The following is a 25,393-nucleotide window of genomic DNA, read 5'->3' on the forward strand; positions in this document are numbered from 1 at the left end:
TATTGTGCATACTTGATAGAAGAGAGTATATGCAACTGTGTAAAAGGATAAAAAGACATAAAAACATTATATAACATCACTCTATGACCAACAGACCATTAATTCCTCTTACCTGAACAGATGGCCTCACATAAAGATGTCGAAACGATTGGCGGAACATTTACAAGGCTGTGCATATGAGATTGCAATCTCTCAAGATGACAAAGGATCGAGAGGCAAATAAAGGAAAATAGGACAAAATCAAAGTGGTAATAGATGAGAAGTGGACATTACAGCTAGCTAGACCATCATCAGTGACAGAAAAGCATGTATATTGGTGGCAGTAGAGGTCTTATGTATGTATGTAAACGAATTAGGGGAAAGAGAAAAAAGGACACGAAGCGCGAACGGTGAAAGCATGCTTGCTGTTTAGTGCCAGGAGGCAGTGTTGTATACATTTCTGAGGTCAAACAAAATTTCGATGAAAAAAAAAAAAATAAAACCAAAAAAATTGATCCTGGGAATATTGGCCTTGCAGGTGTGTATACAATGAAAATGACATAAATTCTTGAGGCTTCGTTAGTTGAGTATCCTCTTTTAAAAGTCGGGTAATTAGTACAACGAGAATTTGACGATTGTCAAGACCAAGACTACCAGTTAATTGAAGCATCCGCGTGATGAAGCTTGACATCAAGGTATGTATATTAAGATTGTTGAGGGGTGTAAATCATGGTTGTTCATATTTTAACGCGATCAACCCTGCATACCGGTTATTATCTTCAAGAATTGATTATTAACAACAAATTTGCAACTAGAAAATATCCAGCTCACGTTCTGATCGTGTGAAAGGTGTGGATTTCCATCCAACAGAGCCATGGGTGTTGACCACACTGTATAGTGGTAAGGCTGAAATTTGGTCTTATGACACAAATACACTTGTTCGTTCTTTTGATGTGACAAACGTGCCGGTTAGAGCCGGTAGGTTTATTGCAAGGAAAAATTGGATTGTTGTTGGTGCCGATGACTTTCAGGTTCGTGTTTTCAACTATAACACCGGTGAAAAAGTCACACAATTCGAGGCTCATCCTGATTACATTAGATCGATTGCTGTCCATCCATCCAGACCTTTAATTCTTACTTGCTCTGATGACTACACAATCAAGCTCTGGAACTGGGAAAGTAACTGGAAACTTGAGCAAACGTTTGAGGGACACCAGCATTATGTAATGTGCGTTGCTTTCAATCCAAAGGATTCCAACACGTTTGCCTCAGCATGCCTGGATAAAACGGTGAAGTTTTGGTCTCTTGGATCGAAGACACCTAACTTTACACTTACCGCCCAGGATTCGAAGGGATTCAACTATGTTGATTATTATCCACACGGTGACAAACCATACATCATCACTTCATCTGACGACAGAACTGTCAAGGTGTGGGACTATCAGACAAAATCGTGTGTTGCAGTGCTTGAAGACCACTTGTCAAACGTCTCGTTTGCTATTTTCCACCCAGAACTCCCATTGATTATATCCGGATCTGAGGATGCCACGATCAAGATCTGGAACTCCAACACTTACAAACTAGAAAAGACTTTAAATTATCGTATGGAAAGGGCCTGGTGCGTTGCCACCAGACCAAACTCCAGTCTCTTGGCCGTTGGTTTTGATACAGGTCACATCGTTATTCAGTTAGGAAATGACAAGCCTCTAATTTCGATGGATCCGATGGGAAAAATCATATCGTGCAAGCATACAGATGTATATCATGCGGTGATCAAGACATCCGATATTAAGGACGTTTCAGACGGCCAAGTGATTCCACTTTCCCAAAGGGAGATGGGAAACATGGAGTTTTATCCATCGAACCTTGTGCATTCTCCAAATGGCCGTTTTGTTGCCGTTACCGGTGATGATGAGTACATACTATACACGGCATTGGCATGGAGAAACAAGACGTATGGCCAGGCTCTTGACTTTGTATGGGGCCAGGACTCGAACTACTACGCAATTAGAGAATCGAAGTCCAGCGTGAAGTTGTTCAAGAACTTCAAAGAGAAGACCACTGGAGTTATCGATCTCGTTTATGCGGCAGACAAAATATTTGGAGGTGCTCTGCTCGGCATTAAATCCGAGGGCTTTGTCTCTTTCTATGACTGGGAATCCGGTAAGTTGGTTCGTAGAGTCGATGTTGCAGCAGATGATGTTATATGGTCTGAGAATGGTGAGCTAGTGCTCATTATTTCGGATGGCACTGCCTATGCATTGGCATTCAGCAGGTCTGCGTTTGAGGAAAAACTGGCCGAAAATGCCATTGACCCAGAAGAGGGGGTTGAAGAGTCATTTGAAGTGCTATACGATGTTGATGATCAGATTGTGTCTGGACGTTGGGTGGGCGATGTATTTCTTTACACCTCCTCAAACAACAGGCTTAACTACCTTGTTGGAGGCTCGATAACCAACGTTGCACACTTTGACAGGCAGATGTATCTTTTAGGGTATCTTGCACGTGACAATCGCGTTTACGCCGTTGATAAGGAGCTTAACCTCGTCTCGTACTATCTTTCACTTACTGTGCTTGAGTATCAGACCGTGGTTCTACGCGGTGAGCTTGAAGAGGCAGACTCTCTTTTAGAGAATATAGATGAAAAAGATTTAAATAAAGTGGCGCTCTTCTTAGAGCAGCAGGGCTACAAGGATAAGGCACTTGAGGTTTCGAATGATCCAGACGAAAGATTCGAGTTAGCATTGACCACATTGAAGCTCAATTTGGCAGCAGAGATTGCAGAGGAGTCTTCAACAGCACACAAATGGAAGAAGTTGGGTGATACTGCGCTTTCGAACTGGAATGTCACATTGGCTGAGAAGGCATTCAAAAATTGTGCTGACTACCAATCGTTGCTTTTGATCTACACGTCAACAAACGACGGGGAGGGTTTGAAGCAATTGGCAAAAGATGCCGTGGATGCAGGAAAATACAACGTGGCATTTTCAGCTGCTTGGGCTGCAAAAGATTTGAATTCATGCACGAAGATTCTTCAGAAATCCGGAAAGTTCCCGGAGGCAACTTTGTTGAGCATGGTGTACACAAAGGATGCAGGAAAAGTCAGCGATAACGTCAAGCTATGGAAGAAGAGCTTAGTTGAAGGTGGGGAGCAGAAGTTATCTGAGAGGATATGTGACCCGGTGGAGGATGAGGATATGTTCCCTGATCTTGATGACAGTGGGGAAATTTCCAAGCAGACAGAGATAGAGGTGGAAGAGGAGGCTGCTGATGATGATGAGAAGGAAGAAGAGGTGGAAAAAGACAATAATGAACAGCACGGGGAAGATGATCACAAACCAAAGAATGGACCGAGCAGCAAGGGAGATGACAAGGAAGCAGGTAAGACTGACTGAATGATCAGACTACTGAAGGTAAATTCAGGCTGGTTGGATTCCTTTATCTACCGGCCTGCTTATTATGCTATATGTATTCAAAAAAGAAATAAAAAAGAAAAGCCGGTTCTCTTTACGTTTTGATTTTCAACCACGTTTTATACTCTGAGTTATGTGTATGAGCTTTAGTTTATTAGGAAAGAAAGTGTGAAATATGTACAGAGAATGTAAATAGATACAAGTTGAAGACGGTGTGCTAAGCTTTGCGGAAGACCATTAACTTGTCAACATAGTAGCTCTTTTTGCCCAAACAAACAAAATAACACTCCTTAGACTCACGCCGGCAGGCCGAAGGTTTGAAACGTTGCACTTTGTGAAATACAACTTTAAGTCTTTGCTCCAAGTACTTGTCTTGCGCACCGGTGAAAAATTTGATAACAAGCTTTCCGTTTTTCTTGAGGAGATCAATTGCCACGACGAGGGCAGCATCACAGAGATCCATTGACATCTCGTGATCTCTGACTGCAAGGCCAGACGTATTGGCCATCCTAGCATATGGAATGTTAGTAGTTTTACTTGCATAACCTGTAATTTGTAAAAAAGGTGCATACATATCGCTTAGGACCACATCGACGGGCCAATTTTTGGCTTCCTCAAGGTGCTTCTCTTGCTCTGAATCCACAGGTTGATCGGATCCTGGTGATTTATCCTGTGGACTGCTATAAGTGTCAATAGATGCTGAATTGGCTCCTTGGATAGTTCCCTCCGTAACTGTGAGCTTTTTACCGCCAACCGTGGTTATTTCCACATCTTCGAATTCCTCCATCATGCTCTTATTGTCCTTTTTTTGAAAAAAGTTTCTAATATTTTCGTGCGTCCGCTTGCTTAGGATATTTGCTTGCATTGAGGAAACGCCTCTGGGTGGCTGATATGGTAAGATGTCGACACCCAAAATTTTAGACTGTCTTGGACATTTATCCAAAGCCACTTGGTTCCAAGCACCGGGCGCTGCTCCAAGATCAACAACATTTAACGGCACCCCTCCCGGACTGTGAAAAAGTTTGAATTGCTGATCTATTTGTAAAAGTTTAAAGGCTGCTCTAGACTTCAAGTTTTCATGCTTGGCTTCTCTACTATAAATATCATTTTTCTGCCTTCTAAGCCATCTTTGCGACGATCCAGATGACTTATACCGTGCAAATAATCGGAAAAACGGTGCGTTCCGTATTATATCAGGCCTTAATAGTGGGCCAATTAAAGAAACATACATGATTTCGACCGATGTGTGTAACTTGAGATGATGGATGATAACCTCAACGTTGAGAATGACCAATGTTCTTTATTCGACTTCTAAAAAAAAGAGAACGGCCTGCTGAGTTTTAACTCATTGGCTGTGTGGCGTAAGGAAGAAAAATCAAGAGGAATTGGCAATATATCGATACCAACTACAGGAATACTTTTTGCTTGACGTACATGATGATAGCTCACAAAAACGTTCCATACCTATTATTACCAGATTTATATATCTTATCTATCAGAAAAAATATCACGTGATGACATTTCAGGGTATGATACCCTAAATAATTGAATGAGAAGAGATGCGGGAAAAAAAATTCAGGTGAAAAAAAAAAAAAAAAAAAAACGAAGTTCAAAAATAATGTTAGCCTTCTCGATTCACCTCCTCCACAATCTTATCTTGAAACTTTCATATCCTCCATCTATCAAGAATAGAAGTCGAAACAAACAGAACATAACATCTGCACTACCTAATCTTAGGGAGACCGAAAATTCTGATTAACAAAAATGTCTAAGGTTTCGAAACAAACTGTTAGAGAGTCTGTTGATACTTTGCTCAAGTACTCCAGAGAAACCAAGAAGAGAAACTTCTTGGAGACTGTCGAGTTACAGGTCGGTTTGAAGAACTACGACCCTCAAAGAGATAGACGTTTCTCTGGTACTTTCAAGCTGCCAAATGTCCCAAGACCAAACATGACCATCTGCATTTTCGGTGATGCTTTCGATTGTGACAGAGCTAAGGGTTTGGGTGTCGATGCCATGTCCGTCGATGATTTGAAGAAGTTGAACAAGAACAAGAAGTTGATCAAGAAGTTGGCCAAGAAGTACAACGCTTTCATCGCTTCTAACTCTTTGATTAAGAAGGTTCCTAGATTACTCGGTCCTCAACTTTCTAAGTTGGGTAAGTTCCCAACTCCAGTTTCCCATCAGGAAGACTTGGGTCAGAAGGTCAGTGACGTCAGATCCACCATCAAGTTCCAGTTGAAGAAGGTCTTGTGTATGAATGTCTGTGTCGGTAACGTTGATATGGAGGAGGACGTTTTGGTCGCTCAGATTCTCTTGGCTATCAACTTCTTGGTTTCTTTGTTGAAGAAGAAGTGGCAGAACGTTGGTTCTTTGGTCATCAAATCTTCTATGGGTCATCCATTGAGATTGTACTAAGGGGCTTTCTCTCTAATTTTTTTTTTTTTTTTTAGCTAGAAGTTCAATACATTGACGTATTTCTCTCTTAGATGATGTAAATACTGTATATTCTGCCCTTGATGATAAGCGATATAGCAGTTAATGGGGGTATGCTATATCAATATTTGTTAGCCAATCAAATCGTTCGAAGGCGGTGCAAAAGTATTTTAATGTAGGAAGGAGTTTGAAAGAAAAAAATATAGGGAAGGGGGAACGAGTCGCAAATGTATAGAATGGTAATATACATGCAACATAACATCAGAGCTGGCTAATATATTGGAATAGAAAGGGAGAAATAAGTGTATAATACTTGTTTAAGCGAAGATACATGCTTGATTCAGAGAAGAATAGCGGAAAACGCGAAGATTCAGAGGTAATATCCATATCGGATACTTCTAGTGATAACGAAGAGGATGGAAAAAATGAGAGGGAATCGAGATCAGTGGAGGCGAAATCAGCGTTGGAATTTGCCGAATCAGTGATAATGGATGAGAAAATATTAGACGATTTTAGTTCTGATACAGATGAAGGTATAGATGCTCCGAGTTCTAGCAATAAAGGTCAGACTGAATCCAAGAAGGATTCAAAGGTGAAACATGTTGAATCCAAGCCAAGCTTACGAGAATTGTGTGCATCTGCAGCCGAAAAAAGGCAGATTGTGGCAAAAGAAGAGGATGAAAGTGCGAAAGTTGGAAATGCCAACACTGAACGTGAACAAGCTACCTTGAAAGTGAAACTAGAAGATAGTTCAAGACTTCATAGCTTGAAAAGATCTGGTGGTAGCAACGGAAACAAAACAAAAAGACCGCATATTGAAAGAACAGGTGTAAATTCAAATAGTAAGGAACCACACGAGCTACGTTCACCTATTCACTTGATCAGCAATCCAGAATATTGTGATGTGTACTGTAAGAATGGTAATAAGGATACGGTGTCAATGACGGACATGATGGGGTCAAAGACGCTTGTGAAGACATACCAGTTCAACTTTTTGATTGACGCCACATTTCTCTTGCAATACATCAAGGCGGATCCAAGAAACTTGGAACTGATACTCATTGGACACAAAGATGAGCAACATATGTCTGTTAATTCTGAAGATCACCACCGATATAGGATAAAGATGGTCGATGCGACAAAGAGGTTGGGACATTATGGCAGTCATCATACAAAAATGATGGTGAACATGTTTCGGGATGGAACATGCCAGATAATCGTGCACACCATGAACCTTACTGTCACAGATTACACTTTACAGACACAAATGTGCTGGATGTCCCCAAAACTTCACAAATGTTCAAGCAAGGACCAAGCAGAAAGATACAAGGGGGAGGGGTTAGATTCAATAAAGGACGTGGGTGACATTTTCAAAAACGATTTTCTCGCGTACTTGTCGACTTACGAACTTCCGGAAACAGATGCCCTCATCAAAGAGCTACAGCCCTATGATTTTACATGTATAGATGTGCAATTCGTTGCATCATCCCCAGGAAAATACGAGCTGATAACAGAGCGACTGGATTATCCAATGGAGTATTACGGATCCGAGGCCGAAATGTTTGGCTTTGGAAAACTCTATGATTATCTTAAAATCTATGGTTTGACGTCATTGTGGGGCAGATTCATAGGGCAGACGTCTTCAATCGCTTCACCCTTTGATAGGAAGAAGTCGAACATATTCACACATCTTCTAATATCAATTGCTATGGGATATGGAAGGCTTGTTCTTGAACCTAGCATATCGTTCGACATAAAAGATCGTGGCATGTACCCGATGATAATATGGCCGACTCTAAAAGAGGTGCTGCAGGCGAGCGGTTCAATTTTATCAGGATATGCACTTCATTACAGAAACACACGCTGGAGAAATTATAGGGGCAACGAGTACCAGGACAAACAGTTGAGGAAGTACTTCTTTAAGTGGTCTTCAGTAGCTGCCAGCCAGCAGTCTAAGGCGGGAAGATCCCACCTTATGCCACATTGCAAAACGTACTGTGTCACTGAGGACAATCTGCAAACGATAAAGTGGTTTTTAATGACTTCGGCAAATATGTCCACACAGGCTTGGGGGAGACCAGAGGTGAGTGCGAATTACTTTAAGGCATACAAGTACACTTTAGGAGAGAGATTAAAGTTTAACATTGCGTCTTACGAGGCTGGAATACTAGTTAATCCGAAGACGCTAAAAACAAGGTCGATCGACGCAGGAAAGGAGGTAGTGTTAGTTCCAACTCTTGGGCAGGACACCGTTCCTAAAGAAAGGGTAGAACAGTCACCAAACAACAAACAGTTGCTTTATCCGGTGAGAATACCGTACGATATTCCATTACAAAAGTACACGGACGAACAGCCATGGACAACAGGCGTGTTAGAGGGAAATAACAGGTAGGTGAATCTACGAACGACAGAAAAGAAGGCTATATTGTAACAGGATATTAGAGATCGAGGGGTAGAAACAGAGTGGAAAGAAGGGAGAGAACGAAAAGAGAGAGAGAGAGAGAAATGTAACAAATAAAGAAAAAGCAAAGAACTGAACGTCTATATCTATCGTTTTTTGTTGGTGTAGAAGATTCCACACATTGAGCTCATGAAAGCAGACCAGCAGCAACTCAACGAGTAATCACTTTGGTCCAGATAGTCGGTAAAGCAATGTCCGAAAATGTATTCGTGGCATTCGCTGTGCTCTCTGTGGTATCCTTCCTCCTGGCCTGACTTTTTGTCTGGATCCTGCTTGTCAACTAAAGCTGTTTCTGGATCCTTCTGGGGCTCTGGCTGCGTCATTTGTGTTTTTTCCTCGTTTGCAGACTCCTTCTGTTCCTTGCCATTCTCAGCCTTTGGAATATCATCGGCGACCTTGGCAACATCACTGGTATCGTCGTCAGCAGGAATTTTTGCTTTAACAGGGTTACCTGCCTCCACAACATCTGCTTTGGCTTCAACATCATTCACTTCCTGCTTTGACTGCTCCGGCTTTGCATTAAGCGGCTTTGTATCTAGTGGCTTGGTGCTCAGGGCTTCATTTGTAACATCTGCCTCAGTGTTAGTTTTATCAATTTTTTCCTCCTCATTCGTCTCTGTAATGGTTGCCTGGGGTGTCAACTCATTATCCTCAATATCACCACCTGCACCTTCTATAGCTTGGCCATTTTCACCGAACTCGTTCTGCTGGTCAGCTGCTGGCGGTATGAAACTTCCTCCACTGTTTATTGAAGAATTCTCACTGACATGGGACTGGGCATCTGCAAAAGCAGCAGAATTAAAGGTTGAGAATGTTGACGCTGAATCCGTCCGGACGAGTTTAGTTGGCATAATATGGTCAGAGCCTGGGGCGATACGTGATTGATGTGGTCAATGGTATGTACCAAAACGAAAATTGTGTACACAATTCGGAAATGGAACAAAAAATGAAAGGGAAAATAATTTACAAATATAAACCACAAGGGTAAACATCACCCTCGATGAGGCTTTCTCAAATATCTTGATACGTGCACGCAGTATCTGTTCATTTCTTCGTACGATTTTTTTATTTTTATTTAAATTATTTTTATTTTTGTTTTCATTTTTATTCTTAATTTTATTTTTTTCTCTGCGTTTTCGTTCTTGCCGCACCTCGGTATTCTTGAGATAATGCACTTGATGTAGCGATCAAGGTAATTCAATTAATTTCGTATCCTAATAAGGACTGGAGTTAGATGAGCGAGTGATCCGCTCAAATCAGCGGGTAATGTCCTTACTCTTCCGTAAAATAAATTCAAAGCTTATTAAAACTAATTTTTACTGTTAGATAGAATAACTACCATTCCATGTACTATTAATAAGCGCCGTTTAATGAAAAGGGCTAGAAAGTAAAAAAACTAACTTTAATTAGTCCATTAATTGGCTTTGCCACGGCCTTTTCAGTTATCTAAACGTTAGACAAACTTACCACTTCGTGATTTAACCGAAATATTTATGCTCATACTAGGCCATTTAGTTTCCTGGAAATTGTATGTGGATATTCAATTGTTTCTTCCAATTTAATGCAACTTATATGTATAGCCTATGGTTAGGGATTTTTCGAAGTAAAAAATTTCAGATCTGAAAAAAAAAAAAAAAAAAAAATTCATGCCCCATCTTTCAACTTGTATTCACCACTAACCTTCAATACAGGCCTAACAAATAACAACATACACTTGATACAAAACACATATACAAAGAATGGCGAAAAAAAAGAATCCAGCAGAAAACAGGAAGTGGAAAGTGCCAAGAGGCCCAAAGAACACACCTCATAAAAACAAAAATCTGATCGGCTTGGGAAGAACTATAAGGCATGCGAAATTAAAGAAGAATGAGGGATACTATTTGCCTTCAGGAGAATTACGGTTCACAACTGAACAACACGTTCCAGACTCAGAGGGTTTGAGGTCGGTCACTCAGGAAAACGCATTAGATGAGTTTCTTAGTACCGCAGAATTACAGGATAAGGAATTTGCAGAGGGCAAAACCTCAGGAATAAAAGTGGTCAAAGTGAATAATCAAGTGGTACAGAATTCTGATTACAATCCTTATTTGTTGACAAGCAAGCAGGAGATTGAGAAATTCAAGATACAGGCAGCACATAGAGATGAGTTGACAATTCCAAGGAGACCAAAGTGGGATAAGTCCATGACAAAGTTCGAGCTTGATAAGAGAGAAAGAGATGCTTTTCTTGAATGGCGGAGACATTTGGCAGCTCTCCAACAGGATAATGACTTGCTTTTAACACCATTCGAGCGGAACTTGAACTTGTGGAAGCAGCTTTGGCGTGTAGTTGAGAGATCGGACTTGGTTGTTCAAATTGTGGATGCCAGAAATCCTCTTCTTTTCAGGTCGTACGACTTGGTGAAATATGTTAAAGAACAAGGGTCTGGAGCGAAGAAGAATCTTCTTCTGGTGAACAAAGCAGATCTTTTGACCCTTTCGCAAAGAAAAGCATGGGCCAGATATTTCAGCGAGCATGGAATTGCTTACACATTTTTCAGTGCGGCAAAAGCCAACGAGATTATCGAGAAGCAACGTGAAGAAGAGGATATGCAAAGACTTACCGAGGAGGTGTCCGGTAAGAAGAATAAGCAGACAGAGGAGAATGAGTTAGATGAGTTGGATAACTTGGGTGATGAACTTGATGACGAAGAAAAAGCGGAATTGGCAAAGATCAAAGAAGAATTAGCAGAACTTGACGGCTCGGATGATTCAGAAGAAGAAAATGAAGTTGAAAGTGCTGAAGAGGTGGAACTGACTACAAACATTCTTACCGTTGAAGAGCTTGAGGCATTATTTTTGAAAAAGGCCCCTGGACCTTTTGTGGATCCTACAACGGGGAAACCAAGAAGGGCACAAATCGGACTTGTTGGATATCCGAATGTCGGTAAATCATCTACCATTAATGCGTTAGTTGGATCAAAAAAGGTGTCTGTTTCTTCAACTCCAGGTAAGACTAAACATTATCAAACGATAATCTTGTCTGACAAGGTTCTTCTCTGTGATTGTCCAGGTTTAGTTTTCCCGAACTTCGCTTACACGAATGCGGAGCTTGTTTGCAACGGAGTTTTACCAATTGATCAGCTTAGGGAAAGCACGGGACCAGCAGAGTTGGTTTCTAGGAGAATACCGAAATACTTTTTGGAAGCATTGTATGGAATTAAGATAGACACATTATCGCCAGATGCAGGAGGAAACGGAATTCCTACAGCCAGGGAACTGTTAAATTCGTATGCTAGGGCACGAGGCTACATGACCTCGGGTTATGGTTCTGCAGACATCAACAGGGCAGCAAGATACATCTTGAAAGATTATGTGAGTGGCAAACTCTTGTATGTGGATCCACCACCTCACGAAGATGGATCTAGAAGGCCGGAGGCAGAATGCAAGGCTTTCAATAAGGAATTGTATTCGTTGAAAAACCTCCCAGAGCATCGTCAACAGCAGGTTCTCTCTGCTATCCAGGAAAAGGGTATTCCTGCTGATAAATTCGATTTGGCCAAGGATTTCGAAAATCTTCATATCACAGAGTCGGGACCACTAACCGACTCACGGATACCAGCAAAGTCCAGAAAGGAAATGCTGGCACAAAAGGAGGCTGCTCTTGATTTGGATAAAGAATTCTTCCAGATGAGTAACGTGCGTGGAATCCGGAGTGATCCATTCCATTCAAAAAAGCAGTCTGCCGGAGGGAAGAAACACAACAAAAAGAACAAGAAAAGTATGAAGAAGGAAAGATTGAGAGTTTAATACAAGTATGCTGATTTTAGTTTGTCCTCTTTTCTAGAAGAAATGTAATGTGATCTTTTCTGACAGCATACGTGAGGCGTATGCACAAATACACATAGTCTATATACATATATCTTAAGATACATTCTGAAAAAAATAATGAGAGACAGTCATGCTTTTGGTCTAGTTGAACCCTTCACTGCCAATTTCCTGGTGGATCGCATCAATCTCCTTATTGAGGTCCTTTAAGTTATCATCCAATGCCTGTAGGTCATCAAACTTACGCTGCTTTTTGTATCTCTCGTGCAAATTTTCGATTGTGTACTTCTGTTCCATCAGAACCATGAGCTTCTCTCTTTTTAACCTGATCTCTTTTAACGTTAACTTCTTTGCATCACTGCTTGTAACATTTCCCTTGGCTTCTTTTTGCCTAGCTTTGAGCAGCTTTTCCTCATTGATCTTCTTCTTCTGGATACTTCTTAGTCTTGGCATATTCTCTTGTATGTAGCCAATCATCATAGCCTGCAAAGACTCACAGATTCGAATCTCACTTTGGCCGTCATCACCGCTTTTCTCCATCTGCTTGGTTCTTTGGCCAAACTGTTTCACCATCTGCTCAATTTGTGAGAAGTAGTTTATAAGTTTCGAGTCATCGGTACCTTTTTTTACGTTATCTATCACACCAGTCAAAGCTCTAAACTTCGTGTATGTCAAAACAAACTCGCTTCTTGCGAGCCTGATTTCATCTCTGTGGGAAAGCCGCTTACCAAACAACACACGTTTGCATTTAATGCACATTCTTATGGACATGCTTTTTACCATTGAACTCTTGGGAAACCCGGCATCCAAGTTTCTGCTGTTGCTTACTTCGTCTGGCAAAGTAATGTCAAGCAGTTGGGCAATTATATCAATTGGAACAGCCATAGAACAGCCCAGATTGACATCATCACAAACTGCGAGGCCACAAATTCGACAGTGGTGCCGTCGGAGAAAGAATGTAAACTTTTTATGGCATACACTACATGCATTACTGGATGAACCCTCATTCCATGGTACCAACTCCTTTTCCCGAACAACATACTCGTTATAGCTCATTTTGCCATCATCAACCATTTTCAGGTAATCCACAAGCTTAAAAAGCCGATTTTCAAGGTTCAAATTGCTCAAACTCGACAGATCTGACTTTGTACTTCGGATTTTCCTATAGGATGAAGTGAGATCATGTTCTTTTCCTGTATTTGGCTGATTCCAACAGGGTCGCCCCGTAAAACATTCTATACACACACGGCACCACAACCCATGGGTCGGATCACTCTTGAGCTCCTTGTTGAGCTTCATCCTGTACATGGTATGCCAATCGCAGAAAAGCTTACCACATTTTCGACAGTTTACCAGGCCATTTTTCAACCCAAGTTTCCTATTGCAGTGTGAATATTGGCAATAATCGTCACCTGTAGATTTTTGCCAGTGCGATCTCGGTATGGAGATCTTTCTCTTTCCTGTCTTCGGCAATATTTCACTGTTTAAAGAGGTGCTACTAGAATTTGGGTTACTGCTTCTAGCGGACATATTTCCTTCGGAAGAACCAATAAAGCTCTCGATAATACTTTTCTTCACCCAATTGCCAAGATCAGCCTGAATTCCAATGGTTTCAGGCCCATCCTTCTTATCTTCCACTATTTCACCCGAATCCCCATTATTATCACTATCTAAAGAATGCTCATCATCCAAATGCTGGTTCAATTGCGTCAGAGTAAGCATTTTCTCCGAGCAAATGGGACATAGAATCTCAGTGCTGCCTTGCATATCGGACACATGACTTTCTATAGTGCCGATATTTGCCTTTGCCTGCTTTATAGTACCTTCATCATTATTGTTATCAACCCTGTCATCTGAACTACTTCCAACATTACTTTTCTTTCCACTAACCGAATCACTATTCTGAACACCAAGAACTCGCCGCTTGATCATTAAAGTTACGTATGTGCTGAAGGAATAAACTCCTTTACCAATGACCTTTTTTCCAATATGTTGAATCTCTTGCAAATATGAGGAGGCAACTGATGCCAAGGAATAAATTTAGAGCTGGGAATCAATTCAAATCTCGACTTTTTTTTTCAAAAAATTGATGCATACCCGCGCTACGATTGATAACAACAGTGCCTGCTATCGCAGATACATGCAGAAAGATTACATACACGGTTTAATCGGATTCATATACTAAGAATATAACAACAAACAAAGAAGAAAAATATAAAAAGCAGATCGTAATAAGACTATGCATGGCTCATAATAGCGGCAGTAAGGTGATGATAGAGAAAAAAAAATGAAAGGAAAGGAACTAATGAATCAGCTACGAAGGAATGTCATCAGTTGTTACCACACATAAGGGGGGGGGGGGAAGTGCTTTGTATCCATTAAAAAAAGCAGCAAGTAATGACATCTTCAGTAAATGCATGATTCATATGAGAACTATGGCAAGAAGACAAGCAAATGGGGAAAGGGGAAAACAAATAAAAAGGATAAAACTGACTGCTTGTCTCCTCAGCAACAACAACATCATAATACACAAGGGAGATGAGTACATATATCGACACATCCGCCTTTTTCCCACACATCACACTGCCCACTTTCACGTAATAATTTGGACAAGCTGGTCACTGCTCGTTATGCGAATCCAACAACTCCTCATGGGTGTATGGAGTAAAATCATCAAGAGAGAAACCGAGATCTTCAGTGCTCCGGCTCCATTTCCAGTCGGGCACCAAACGATGAACAAGCTCAGGTTGTACACTTAGCTCACGCTTGGTGAAGTTGAGAAGATCAGGAATGTTAATCTCGTTGTCAAGTTTGAAATTCCTGTAGTTAGGCAGCACCATAGAGGCGTTTTCTTGCTGCCTGAAGATGTCAAAGGCCTGTGAGCTCATGGCTTCAGCAGCAGTAAGCCTTCTAACGGGTGAGTACTCAAGCACTGCAGCGAGCAAATCCACAACTTCGGTGTCGATACCTTTTAAGATTTTGTGGAGTGGTATAGGTTTGATTGTAGGGAATTTATGATCCATGTAGTTGGGGTTCATGGACTGGATCTCCTCCTTGGAAGGTGTTCCGAGTATTTTTATGATCTCCACAAGCTGGTCAATGCCGGATTCGCCCGGGAATAACGGCTGTCCCAAGATGAGTTCGGCTATAACACAGCCGGCAGACCATATATCAATCTTGGTTGTGTAGTTTCTTGCCCCAAATATGAGCTCAGGTGCCCTGTAGTACCTGGAGCAAATATACGAAACACTGGGCTGCTTAGGGTCCAAGATCTTGGCAGAACCGAAGTCACAAAGCTTGAGAATACCCCGGACGGGGTCTATTAGAAGGTTCTGTGGCTTGATGTCCCTGTGGCAGATTCCAAGAGAGTGTATGTAGTTTAGAGACCTGAAAAGCTGGTAGGAGTAAAGTTTGACCTCGAATAGCGGCATAGTTCTCCGCCTCGATATGTACCAATGGCTTGCATTGTATAAAGTTTCAGGAACGTACTCCAATATGAGGTGGAGGTATACCTCATTTTTGTCGTTGGTTTTATAGAAGTAGTAGAGCAAATTCACGATATTTTGGTGCCGAATAACACGCATGATCGCCAGCTCTCTGTTCTTAAACCTTCTATCCTGGAGGACTCGCTTGATGGCTGCCCGGCGGTTGTCCGGCAAGATGTTGATTTGGTAAACATAGCCAAAAGACCCATGTCCCACCATTGCACGCTGAGAAAATCTGAGCTTAAATGGAAGATCATTATGTCCATCATGTGCATCTTCTTCGAATGATTGTAACACGGGTCCAGGAAAAGCCGAAGGATTAACTCTTGAGGGATGCCCCAAATGGCCCTGTCCAAAATGCTCTGAGTGGTTAGCCATTATATCACTGTGATGACTCTTTTCAATATATATGGATGTTGAGACGGTTGGAGCAAATGAGTGGCTGCAGATGATATATATATATATATATGTAAATGTTTATAGCCGCCTTCAAGTCTGCGTATTTTTTTTTAGATTTAGTATTCCTCCTTCTTCTAACGGGTTCTTTCGAGTGAATACTTGTGTTTCGATGGAAGAAAAAAAAAGTCGATGAAGATTAAAGTTGGACTTTGTTGCTTTCGAGTTTGCGGGGGACAGGAAATTGTTCTTTATTTTTATTTTTCCTGATATTTATTTTTTTTTGTCCTTGGTTTCCAAGATGGACGAAAGCAGGAGTTTTTTCTCTTGAAAAAGGACGATCAACACAAACAAACAATTGAAGGTTGCAAAAAACAAATTAGAAGTAGATCAATCGATATCACTTGTTTAAAGAAACGGGAGAATATCCGGGCGTCAAAGTGAAAAGAAAACCGGTACAAACAAGAAAAATAAAGGAAACAAAAAATCTCCAGTAAAGCAAATAAAGTAGAATTAGACGACAAAAAAATAAATGTGATTAAGTCTCCTAAGTCTCCTCTCTGCAGAGGAGAGAGGCCCGAAGAAAAAAAATGTCAAATCAAAAAATGAAGAGAGAGAATCCGGTCAGATGGACCGAAAAAAAGTTTGAGGGACGGCTTTAACAAAATGATTCAGACTGCCAATAGCTAGATTTAGATTAGTGTACACAAACAGGCTTGATAATGGCAACAACAATACTGTTTAACGCTACATAGATGAAGATGAGCGACTAGATGATACTTCCACTGTAAGCAGATCTTGCTTGTGGGTATGCTTGGTGAATTTAAGCGCCGGAATTTCATCTCATGATTTGTTAGGAGGACTTTTTCTTGCTCGAATCATAATCGTGCCATCAATCTTTTTTTTCCCCCTTAATGCACCTATACGGATTAACTTTTCTCATGCCACATGATCAGGATGTACAATGAATGCTTTCAAAAATGCTGAGACTTCATGCATGCAGAAATATGAGTAATCTGCTAGTATTAGGGCTACTTGAAAGGGGAAAACATAATTTGGCTGAATAATTCACATGTGGATAATTACCGCCCGGGTCACCATCAACTGAAGAGTAATTTTTTCTTCATCGAGAAAGATTTCATGCTTCCCCGCATTTTTTGTATTTCGTGAAATATTGCTGATTCTGCTGCGTTCGCAATATTTCAGAATGGTGGGGGCCATAGATACACTTCAAAAACCATTTTGCTACTTTGACAAGAAACGAAACCAAAGCCGGACTACCAAGGATTAAAGCAATGCCTAAATTTAGCTTAAATTGTCGTATATTGATACGTTGTTTAGATGTTCGCCAGAAAAACGCGATTTGCGCATCAGAGAGACGAAATAAAACCAGGAAACAGAATAGGAAGGAAAATCAAAAAAAAGTATAGTGTAAAGCAAAAAGAGGTAAAGATAAAATCTCGTGCGTTAAAGCTCGTAAAGTCATGCCTTAAATGTCATCACTCAGAAGTTGATTGGGTTGCCAAAGACAGTCATGGCACCTTCCTTGAAAGCCTCGGAAAGCGTTGGATGAGCATGGCAGACTCTGTAGATGTCCTCGCATGAAGCACCGTACTCAATGGCCAAGTTGGCCTCTGCAATCATCTCACCGGCATTAGGACCGATGATGTGGACACCGAGGACTCTCTGGGTCTTGGCATCAGCGATAAACTTGACGAAACCATCAATGTCCTGGACAGTCTTTGCTCTGGAGTTGGCCAAGAATGGGAACTTACCGGTCTTGTACTCAACACCGGCCTCCTTCAACTGCTCCTCGGTCTTTCCGGTCCAGGCGACCTCTGGGTGGGTGTACATGACGGATGGAATATTGTCGTAGTTGACGTGGCCGAATCCGGACTTCATGTACTCGACAGCGGCGATACCTTCATCCTCAGCCTTGTGGGCCAACATAGGACCAAAGGTGCAGTCACCAATGCAGAAGATGTGAGGCACCTTGGTCTTGTAGTCGGAGTCGATCACCACACGGCCCTTTTTGTCGAAGTCCAAGCCGAGCTTCTCGACGTTCAAGCCCTTAGTGTATGGCTTTCTGCCGACGGCAACCAACAACACATCGGAGTCGATGGACTCGGTCTTGCCGGACTTTCCATCCTCGTACTCAACCTTGACGGTATCCCCATTTCTGGTACCCTTGGTGACCTTGGCACCAAGCTTGAAGTTGAGACCTTGCTTCTTGAGGATCTTTTGGATGTTCTTCGACACCTCAGCGTCCATTCCAGCACCTCCGATGGACTTCTGGAACTCCAAGATGGTCACCTTGCTTCCCAATCTGTTCCACACGGTACCCATCTCCAAACCAATGATACCGGCACCGATAATTGTCATTGTCTTTGGGATCTCCTTGAGGGCCAACGCACCTGTCGAAGTCACAATTCTCTCTTCGTCGATCTTGATACCTGGGAATGGTGTACTCTCAGAACCAGTGGCGATAATGATGTTCTTGGCCGACAAAACAGCCTCCTCGCCACCCTTGATAGGGTCAACTTTGACGGTGTGCTCGTCAATGAACGATCCGTTACCCTTGTAGTACTTGACACCGTACTTCTTGAACAACATCTCAACACCACCTGTAAGTTGCTTGACCGCCTTGTCCTTCTGCTTCATGATGTTGCCCAAATTAGGCTTCACTTCGCCCGGAATGTCAAGTCCACGCTCTGCACCCTCTTTCTTCACACGGTTGTAGAGACCCGAGTTGTAAAGAAGCGACTTCGATGGAATACATCCCACGTTCAAACACGTGCCACCGAGTGCACCTCTTTTTTCTATACATGCAGTATCGAAACCTAACTGCGAGGCCTTGATGGCGGCAACGTAACCACCTGGACCACCTCCAATGATAACCACATCATGCGATTCTGTAGTGAAAAAACGAGTGGAAGAAATGTGATTGTTAGTACTAGTCAGGCATGAAAGATGCAGCTTGAGGATTATGACTCAATCGCTGCCGGGTGAGAGGAAAAAAAAACATATACATACTCTTTGCAGCCTCGAATGCAACTCTGGCTGAGGAAAAGAACCTTTTCTGGGAGAGTCTAAACATTTTTTTGTTTGTTTGTGTTTAATTAATGGTGCGAAATATATGGTGCCTGCTGACGAGCTATAATTGATAATATGTCAAGACAAACGAAGAATACACAGCAAAAATTGTCTCTGTCGGTTAGATAATCGACTCAATTAACCTGGCTATGTACTTTAAATGAACGCAAGTAGGTAGGAAGAAAGAAAAAGACAAATGAGTGAAAAGAGAGAAGGGAGAGGAAAAAAAGAGAGTGAGCATACATGGAGCGGATCGATTAGGATCGAGGTGATAAATACGGTAGTTTTTTTTTTATTTTTCCCCCTAACTTTTATTTTATTTCATTATTTTTTATTTTTTTTACTCCCCAATTGTCGGGAACGGAAAATGAGGCATGATAAAAATAATGGAGAAAGCCAGAGATTGCGGAAATCAGGGGATAGGAGAACGAGGAAAGCGAAGGAGAAAATCAATACGTGATATTATTGTTCCCGCTTCGGACCAGAGCAGGACATTGAAGGTCCGCCATCTGGCAAAAAAGACAAAGCTTTTTCCATCGATGAATTTTGAATAAGGGAAAATAAATTATACACGAGGATATGCGGGGCGCGTGGGGATTTAAGTATACTGGTTGCAGTAAATACCACAACCTAGAATTAAACGCTGGGATGGGATTTTAGGCAGGCATATTGTCTACATGTTAAGAAAAGCATGTCTCATGTTGGCCAGTACATGATCTTGAGCTACAAAGGACTCGAGAAACGTATAAGGAAGAGACCAGGACTGACATATAATATGGTGTGAGTGTATACCGAGACCCTGGACGGAGTATATTGGGAATATAGTTTTATGGAAAAGACCGATCCGAGAGATAGACGCTATACCAGACGGTCGGGGATGCGAGGATAAGATGAAAGAAAAAAAAGAAAAAGAAAATGAACGGAGTCGAACCCGCAAATAAGAATGTGGAGTGGTCCAAACCAGAAATTAGGGTGGAGGAAAAATGGGGAAAAAAAACTTTTTTCAGCCACCGGGCGGGAGAACAGACATGCTGCCCAGTCCATGAGAATTGGCAGGCGGGATTGTCGGACAATGGCCACCCCACAATTTCGCTAGAAATTCAAACACACAGTCGTGGGGCAGGACGGTGGGGTGTCGGACAAATATTATGGAATGAAGCGGAAGGTAAAAAAAAAAATAAAAGGTCAGCATTATCCTGGAGCATCATTTTTGGTGTAGCGAAGTATTCAAATCATGTCTGGCCCTAACTATGCGGACAGATTACAGTCAAGACGACGAAATCGTTCAAAATATGTATAATATATAATTGCTAATTGTTGCCCGTCTATTCAGACATCCAATGCTCTAAAATGTGCCTGCATTATATTTCCTTTCCTCAAGAAATGTCTTCCTTGTAGCTTATCCATTCTGCAACCGCAGTAACAAACTCATGTGGCTTTTCACTGATTAACCAGTGGCCCGCATCCACATCGTAGACCTCAAACCTCGGGAAAAACTTGGCTATACTATTGAGAAAGTTGTCTGCCACATAGGGTGACTTCTTTCCCCGGATAAACAAGGCTGGCTTAGACCACCTGCTATAATCACTATTGAAAGGCCAGGCAGAAACATTGTCTAGTGTTTTTGCCAGAACATCAAGTGCCACCACACATCTGTACCCACCATCTTTACTTGGCTTCATGTTCATCAAAAGAAACTGCCTGATGACTTTATTGCTTTCAACTTCTGCAAGTACACTGTCACATTCTCTCAGAGACTTGAGACTTCTGTTGGCTTCTATTTTCTGCAATTGCCTGACATACATGCCAAACTTTGAGAAACCTGTTGCACCCGCCGTGAAGTCAACAGGTGCATTATCAACAGGTATGAGTAACGAGCACAATTTTGGTTTACGGAGGCACACTGCCATTGCAGCTTTGGCACCCATTGAGTGGCCTATAAGAATGGGATTTTTCAACTCGTGGTCTTTGATGAATCTCTCAACATCAGCCCCCATTGCCGGATAGTCCATTCTGCCGATGTGTGGAGAAGCGCCGTGGTTTCTGAGATCAAGGCAGTACACATCTCTGTCCAACATCAATGCTAGTTTTTTCGATACCGTCCGGTTATTACTCTTGCAGCCAAATAATCCATGTAGAAACACAATAGGTGGATTTGCCGAACTGAACACACCAGGAGGAGAATGCTTATCATAGGCTAGCTTGACCGTCTCTATATTATCTGACAGAATGTCATTGTTTGCCTCCGAATGTGCCAGAGAGCTTGGGGTCCCATCATATGACACCTTCCTTATTTTGGTAAGAGGTAGAAGACGACATAATAGATTGGCCCGTGTTAATGATGCAACTTGTGTGTACTTGGGCAAAAACATGGCTTTAAGCTTGTATGAACTATACTTTGGATCGGGCCGAAAACTTAACAAACGTGAATACGGAGGCTCTTGTCTGAAGGAAGAACAGAAATTGCATGAAAGGAGCGATCAAACTTCCTGACCATTGCATATTAATGAGAGGGAGAAGATACGAGACAATACAAGACGATCGACCGTCACCGGCTCTACTATATCATGGACAATTTTTTTTTGAATTTTTTTTGAATTTTTTTTTGACTTTTTTTTGAATTTTTTTTGAATTTTTTTTGACTTTTTTTTGAATTTTTTTTGAATTTTTTTTGACTTTTTTTTGATTTTTTCTTCTCCTTCATTTTTTCCCTGCCAGACAAGTCGATCGACATAATTCGACTGCTACAGGATTTCGCGATTCGTCAGAAGTTTGCAACGGGTGCAAGGTTGCTTTCTACCCAGGACTGGGAGAAGTGATGAGACAAAACATATAACGAGGTGTTTTGATAGGCACCAAATTCCAGAGTAGACCAACTGTAGTGCGGATGCAAATATTTACTTGCAGATATTCTGAACAATTCCGTTGGGCTATTGTTGTACGGAGAATCGTTATGCAGTTAATAGACCATATTTCTACTAATGAGGAAAAAGTCAGCAGTTAGCAGCAAACAGTATTATGATGTGGGCTAATTACCGGCCCGAGATTGAGTATTCCACAATGTTTAGAATTGCCCTTATTCGCTCATTTGCCGGCGGTATTGTTGTTCGGTATTCGGTATTCATGAAATTCAATCGAAGTAACTTGTTAGTGTACTGGGATTAAAAAAAGAAAAACAAAATTCGAGAACAATAAATTTTGGTTGAAATTTTTCTGGCGGCTAAGTAACTTGGCCTGGAACTCCCACCTCGAGAATTTCTTACCCCTTTAGATTTTATCGACACGGTTGGAATGTGCGATGATAAGATGGGGCGCATACTATGAAGTGCGATAATATTGGGGCCATCACAGGAACTGCAAATGCAAAAATATGATAGTTGAAGAAATTATCGAAGTAGTTAAAGTTATGTACGGCATTCGAGAAGAGAAGTGTGAAAATGTGCAATACTCTTTAAGAAATATTAACGTGTACTAACATATTTCAGACGAGAATCCTCAACGCCGTATCTGCTTTTATTACCGTTTGGAAACTACCTTTGATACCTTTGATACCTCTGCAGAGGCAAATAGTTACATCTTTTTATTATGTTACTACTTCATCTTGCACAACATTACAGGAGAGAAATAAAATGTAAGTTGCTTAGATAGGACACACGAATGTTAAATAACTTATTGAGGTACAGACACGGTTATGTCAGACAGACCAAAATGATCCAAAGAATCAAAGGAAAATAATAAAAGCAAGAAAATATCTGAAACGCGTCTAGAACGGAAAAAAATTTATCAGGTAAACATACCTGAAAACAGGTACGTGGACAGATTAGAAAAAAAAAAAAGAAAAAGAGAAAACAGGGGGAAAACTGAAACCGCGTTCGCCAAGAAGAAGTGGGAAACAATGCGAATTCCGTTGCAAATAGCCTAAAACAATCATGTGTGAAAAATATGACGTCGCTCACATAGGAATTTGAACCTTGATGATTTTCTAGGTGAGTAATATAAACAGGGGCGAAGTAGGAAAGACAATGGGAACGAGGAAACGATTTCCCATAGTCCCACAGGAGTTAGAATGGAATGGGGAGAAAAACACGAAACAATTGGTGTTGAGTAAATATTTTGCATTCCTCCTTTGAGCTAATCATTCATTGGTGAATTTCTGGCGTAACTTTCTGAAACCACGGAGCCAAAAAATAATCGCCATGATTGATATTTCTTATATAAGTAGAGAGATGCTTTTGGGGGGATACATTTTGGCGTTTCGTGGTTTCTTCCTTATCGATACCTCCGTTTCCTTTTAGTTTCTTATCATCTTCAAGAGCCAAGTGCGGTCAGCAAATAACAGTCACTCCTTTATCGTTTTCAACTTACCCACTTATCTTTTGCACAACATGCTTACCAAACTAGCCTACACTCTTTTGGCACTATCCAGCATCGCGGCAGCCCAGCCTCTGGGTGTTCCACATGTGCATCACCAGCATCAGAAAAGAGAAGCTGCCGTTGCTGTTGACACAGTTGTCGTTACAGTTACTCAGAATGCAAATCCAACCACTTTGCAGACCGTCATGACATCGGCAACCACTTCGTCAACTGCCTCAACCGAGGCTGAGGCTGCCACGTCGTCATCAGCTACCACATCGTCATCGGTTGCAGCTTCATCATCAGCTTCATCGTCAGCTTCGTCTGACAGCTCATCAAATGACACTTCATCATACGAGGATGGAACCGTTGAGTACTATGCAGGAGAGGGTAAAGGTATCACATACTCGCCATACTCAGACTCGGGATCGTGCAAGTCGGAAAGCGACATCCAGAGCGACATTCAGAAGCTCACAGACTTTGACATTATCCGTGTTTACGCCCCAGATTGCAGCTGTGTCTCGGCCATTATGGGAGCCATGGGTTCGAACCAGAAGGTTTTCGCCGGCCTATACTACATGGACTCTCTTTCGTCGGACATCAGCACTTTGGCCACACAGGTCAAGGCCTCAAGCCAGGGATGGGACGGTATTTATGCCGTTGCAGTTGGAAACGAGTGGGTGAACTCCGGAACTTATTCGGCATCGGAAGTTGCGTCGGCCGTTTCTTCAGGAAGAAGCCTATTGCAGGACCAGGGCTACAGCGGAAAAGTCGTTACTGTCGACACAATTCCAGCTTACGAGAACAACAACGAGCTCTGTGAGGCGTCTGACTTCATTGCTGCCAACTCCCATGCTTACTGGGATGGAAATGTTGAGGCTGCCAACTCTGGAACATGGCTTGAGCAGCAGATTGCTGATGTCAAGAGTGCTTGCGGCGGATCCAAGAGTGTTCTTATCACGGAAACAGGATGGCCAACAAAAGGTGACACCTATGGAAGCAACGGTGTTCCTTCTACTGCCAACCAGCTTGCCTGTATCAAGTCTATTGCTGAGGCTGTTCCAGACCAGGTTATCTTCTTCACAGCCTACAACGACTTGTGGAAGCAGCCAGGCTCGCAGAACTGTGAGCAGTACTGGGGAATCTTCAACTGAGTGCGCAGAATCGCTAGCATCTGATACATAAAATGTCTACTTTGGGTATGGGGGTTTCTCCATACGGGGAATGGAATAGGTTCATGAACTTTCTTGGTAGTGTAGGAGTGCTTGAGCATGTAAGAGTAAAGGTTTCGTATTTTGTATAGTTGGAGGCTGAATGAGGCTGGACTTCGTTAAATCTCTGTACGCTGAATAAAGTTGGGCGTCTATGTAGTTTTAAGATGATACGGTGTCGGAATAAAATCGCTTCATTGTATACTTTCATTTGATTACATTTCGGCATTTCGTTACTTTCAGCCTCATAAGATATCATGGTATTTTGATTACTTAAAGCCTCATAAGATATTTTGATTACTTAAAGCCTCTTAATACAGATCTCATGGCATTTTGTATATTGCAGACTGAATAAAAGACCTCGCTGTCTACTTTCATCCAGACTGACATCATGGTATTTCATTTATGTCGATGCTGAATACATCGCATTTTGAGCGAGATACTAAATAAAGATTCATGATCTCGTTCGTTCCAGATACTAAATACAAAACACACGATCTCGTTCTAACCTGACACCGAATATAATCTCTTTCTTGTATATTTCAGCCTTTAAATAGGAGATGTCATGGTATTGTTTACGTTCTCTTACATGGTATCTTACTCTCAACCTGATACTGATGTCATCGTATTTTGCTTATTTCCAGACTCTGAATAAGGAATCCTATGGCATTGCATACCGAATAAAAGACCTCAGTGTCTACTTTCACACAGACTGATATTATGGTATTTGGTCACTTCCAGTCTGATAATATATCAT

At 41.6% G+C, this 25,393-nt stretch overlaps 11 protein-coding genes across 11 annotated transcripts; 5 read left to right on the plus strand and 6 right to left on the minus strand.

Moving 5' to 3' along the window:
- Positions 1–656: 656 nt before the first annotated feature.
- BRETT_004922 (uncharacterized protein) lies at positions 657–3,374 on the plus strand (the record flags this gene model as incomplete). The annotated part of the gene is made up of 2 exons (XM_041283409.1): positions 657–674; positions 795–3,374. The coding sequence occupies 2 exons, from the start codon at positions 657–659 to the stop codon at positions 3,372–3,374; spliced, it is 2,598 nt and encodes an 865-aa protein (XP_041136761.1).
- Positions 3,375–3,609: 235 nt separating this feature from the next.
- Positions 3,610–4,623, minus strand: BRETT_004923 (uncharacterized protein; the record flags this gene model as incomplete). Its single annotated transcript, XM_041283410.1, has 1 exon — positions 3,610–4,623. One exon carries the CDS (start codon positions 4,621–4,623, stop codon positions 3,610–3,612), a length of 1,014 nt encoding a protein of 337 aa, XP_041136762.1.
- Positions 4,624–5,156: 533 nt separating this feature from the next.
- On the plus strand, positions 5,157–5,810 carry RPL10A (60S ribosomal protein L10A; the record flags this gene model as incomplete). The annotated part of the gene is made up of 1 exon (XM_041283411.1): positions 5,157–5,810. The coding sequence occupies one exon, from the start codon at positions 5,157–5,159 to the stop codon at positions 5,808–5,810; it is 654 nt and encodes a 217-aa protein (XP_041136763.1).
- Positions 5,811–6,159: 349 nt separating this feature from the next.
- Positions 6,160–8,220, plus strand: BRETT_004925 (uncharacterized protein; the record flags this gene model as incomplete). Its single annotated transcript, XM_041283412.1, has 1 exon — positions 6,160–8,220. The coding sequence occupies one exon, from the start codon at positions 6,160–6,162 to the stop codon at positions 8,218–8,220; it is 2,061 nt and encodes a 686-aa protein (XP_041136764.1).
- Positions 8,221–8,375: 155 nt separating this feature from the next.
- BRETT_004926 (uncharacterized protein) lies at positions 8,376–9,140 on the minus strand (the record flags this gene model as incomplete). The annotated part of the gene is made up of 1 exon (XM_041283413.1): positions 8,376–9,140. One exon carries the CDS (start codon positions 9,138–9,140, stop codon positions 8,376–8,378), a length of 765 nt encoding a protein of 254 aa, XP_041136765.1.
- An 888-nt stretch (positions 9,141–10,028) lies between these two features.
- On the plus strand, positions 10,029–12,080 carry BRETT_004927 (uncharacterized protein; the record flags this gene model as incomplete). The annotated part of the gene is made up of 1 exon (XM_041283414.1): positions 10,029–12,080. The coding sequence occupies one exon, from the start codon at positions 10,029–10,031 to the stop codon at positions 12,078–12,080; it is 2,052 nt and encodes a 683-aa protein (XP_041136766.1).
- Positions 12,081–12,242: 162 nt separating this feature from the next.
- Positions 12,243–14,030, minus strand: BRETT_004928 (uncharacterized protein; the record flags this gene model as incomplete). The annotated part of the gene is made up of 1 exon (XM_041283415.1): positions 12,243–14,030. The coding sequence occupies one exon, from the start codon at positions 14,028–14,030 to the stop codon at positions 12,243–12,245; it is 1,788 nt and encodes a 595-aa protein (XP_041136767.1).
- Positions 14,031–14,716: 686 nt separating this feature from the next.
- Positions 14,717–15,961, minus strand: BRETT_004929 (uncharacterized protein; the record flags this gene model as incomplete). Its single annotated transcript, XM_041283416.1, has 1 exon — positions 14,717–15,961. The coding sequence occupies one exon, from the start codon at positions 15,959–15,961 to the stop codon at positions 14,717–14,719; it is 1,245 nt and encodes a 414-aa protein (XP_041136768.1).
- A 1,521-nt stretch (positions 15,962–17,482) lies between these two features.
- LPD1 (dihydrolipoamide dehydrogenase precursor) lies at positions 17,483–19,076 on the minus strand (the record flags this gene model as incomplete). Its single annotated transcript, XM_041283417.1, has 2 exons — positions 17,483–18,891; positions 19,013–19,076. The coding sequence occupies 2 exons, from the start codon at positions 19,074–19,076 to the stop codon at positions 17,483–17,485; spliced, it is 1,473 nt and encodes a 490-aa protein (XP_041136769.1).
- Positions 19,077–20,448: 1,372 nt separating this feature from the next.
- On the minus strand, positions 20,449–21,444 carry BRETT_004931 (uncharacterized protein; the record flags this gene model as incomplete). The annotated part of the gene is made up of 1 exon (XM_041283418.1): positions 20,449–21,444. The coding sequence occupies one exon, from the start codon at positions 21,442–21,444 to the stop codon at positions 20,449–20,451; it is 996 nt and encodes a 331-aa protein (XP_041136770.1).
- A 2,013-nt stretch (positions 21,445–23,457) lies between these two features.
- BRETT_004932 (uncharacterized protein) lies at positions 23,458–24,579 on the plus strand (the record flags this gene model as incomplete). The annotated part of the gene is made up of 1 exon (XM_041283419.1): positions 23,458–24,579. One exon carries the CDS (start codon positions 23,458–23,460, stop codon positions 24,577–24,579), a length of 1,122 nt encoding a protein of 373 aa, XP_041136771.1.
- Between the last annotated feature and the right edge of the window lie 814 nt (positions 24,580–25,393).

This window comes from Brettanomyces bruxellensis, chromosome 7 (genome assembly GCF_011074885.1).
Source record: "Brettanomyces bruxellensis chromosome 7, complete sequence".
In the NCBI taxonomy this organism is placed as follows: domain Eukaryota; kingdom Fungi; phylum Ascomycota; class Pichiomycetes; order Pichiales; family Pichiaceae; genus Brettanomyces; species Brettanomyces bruxellensis.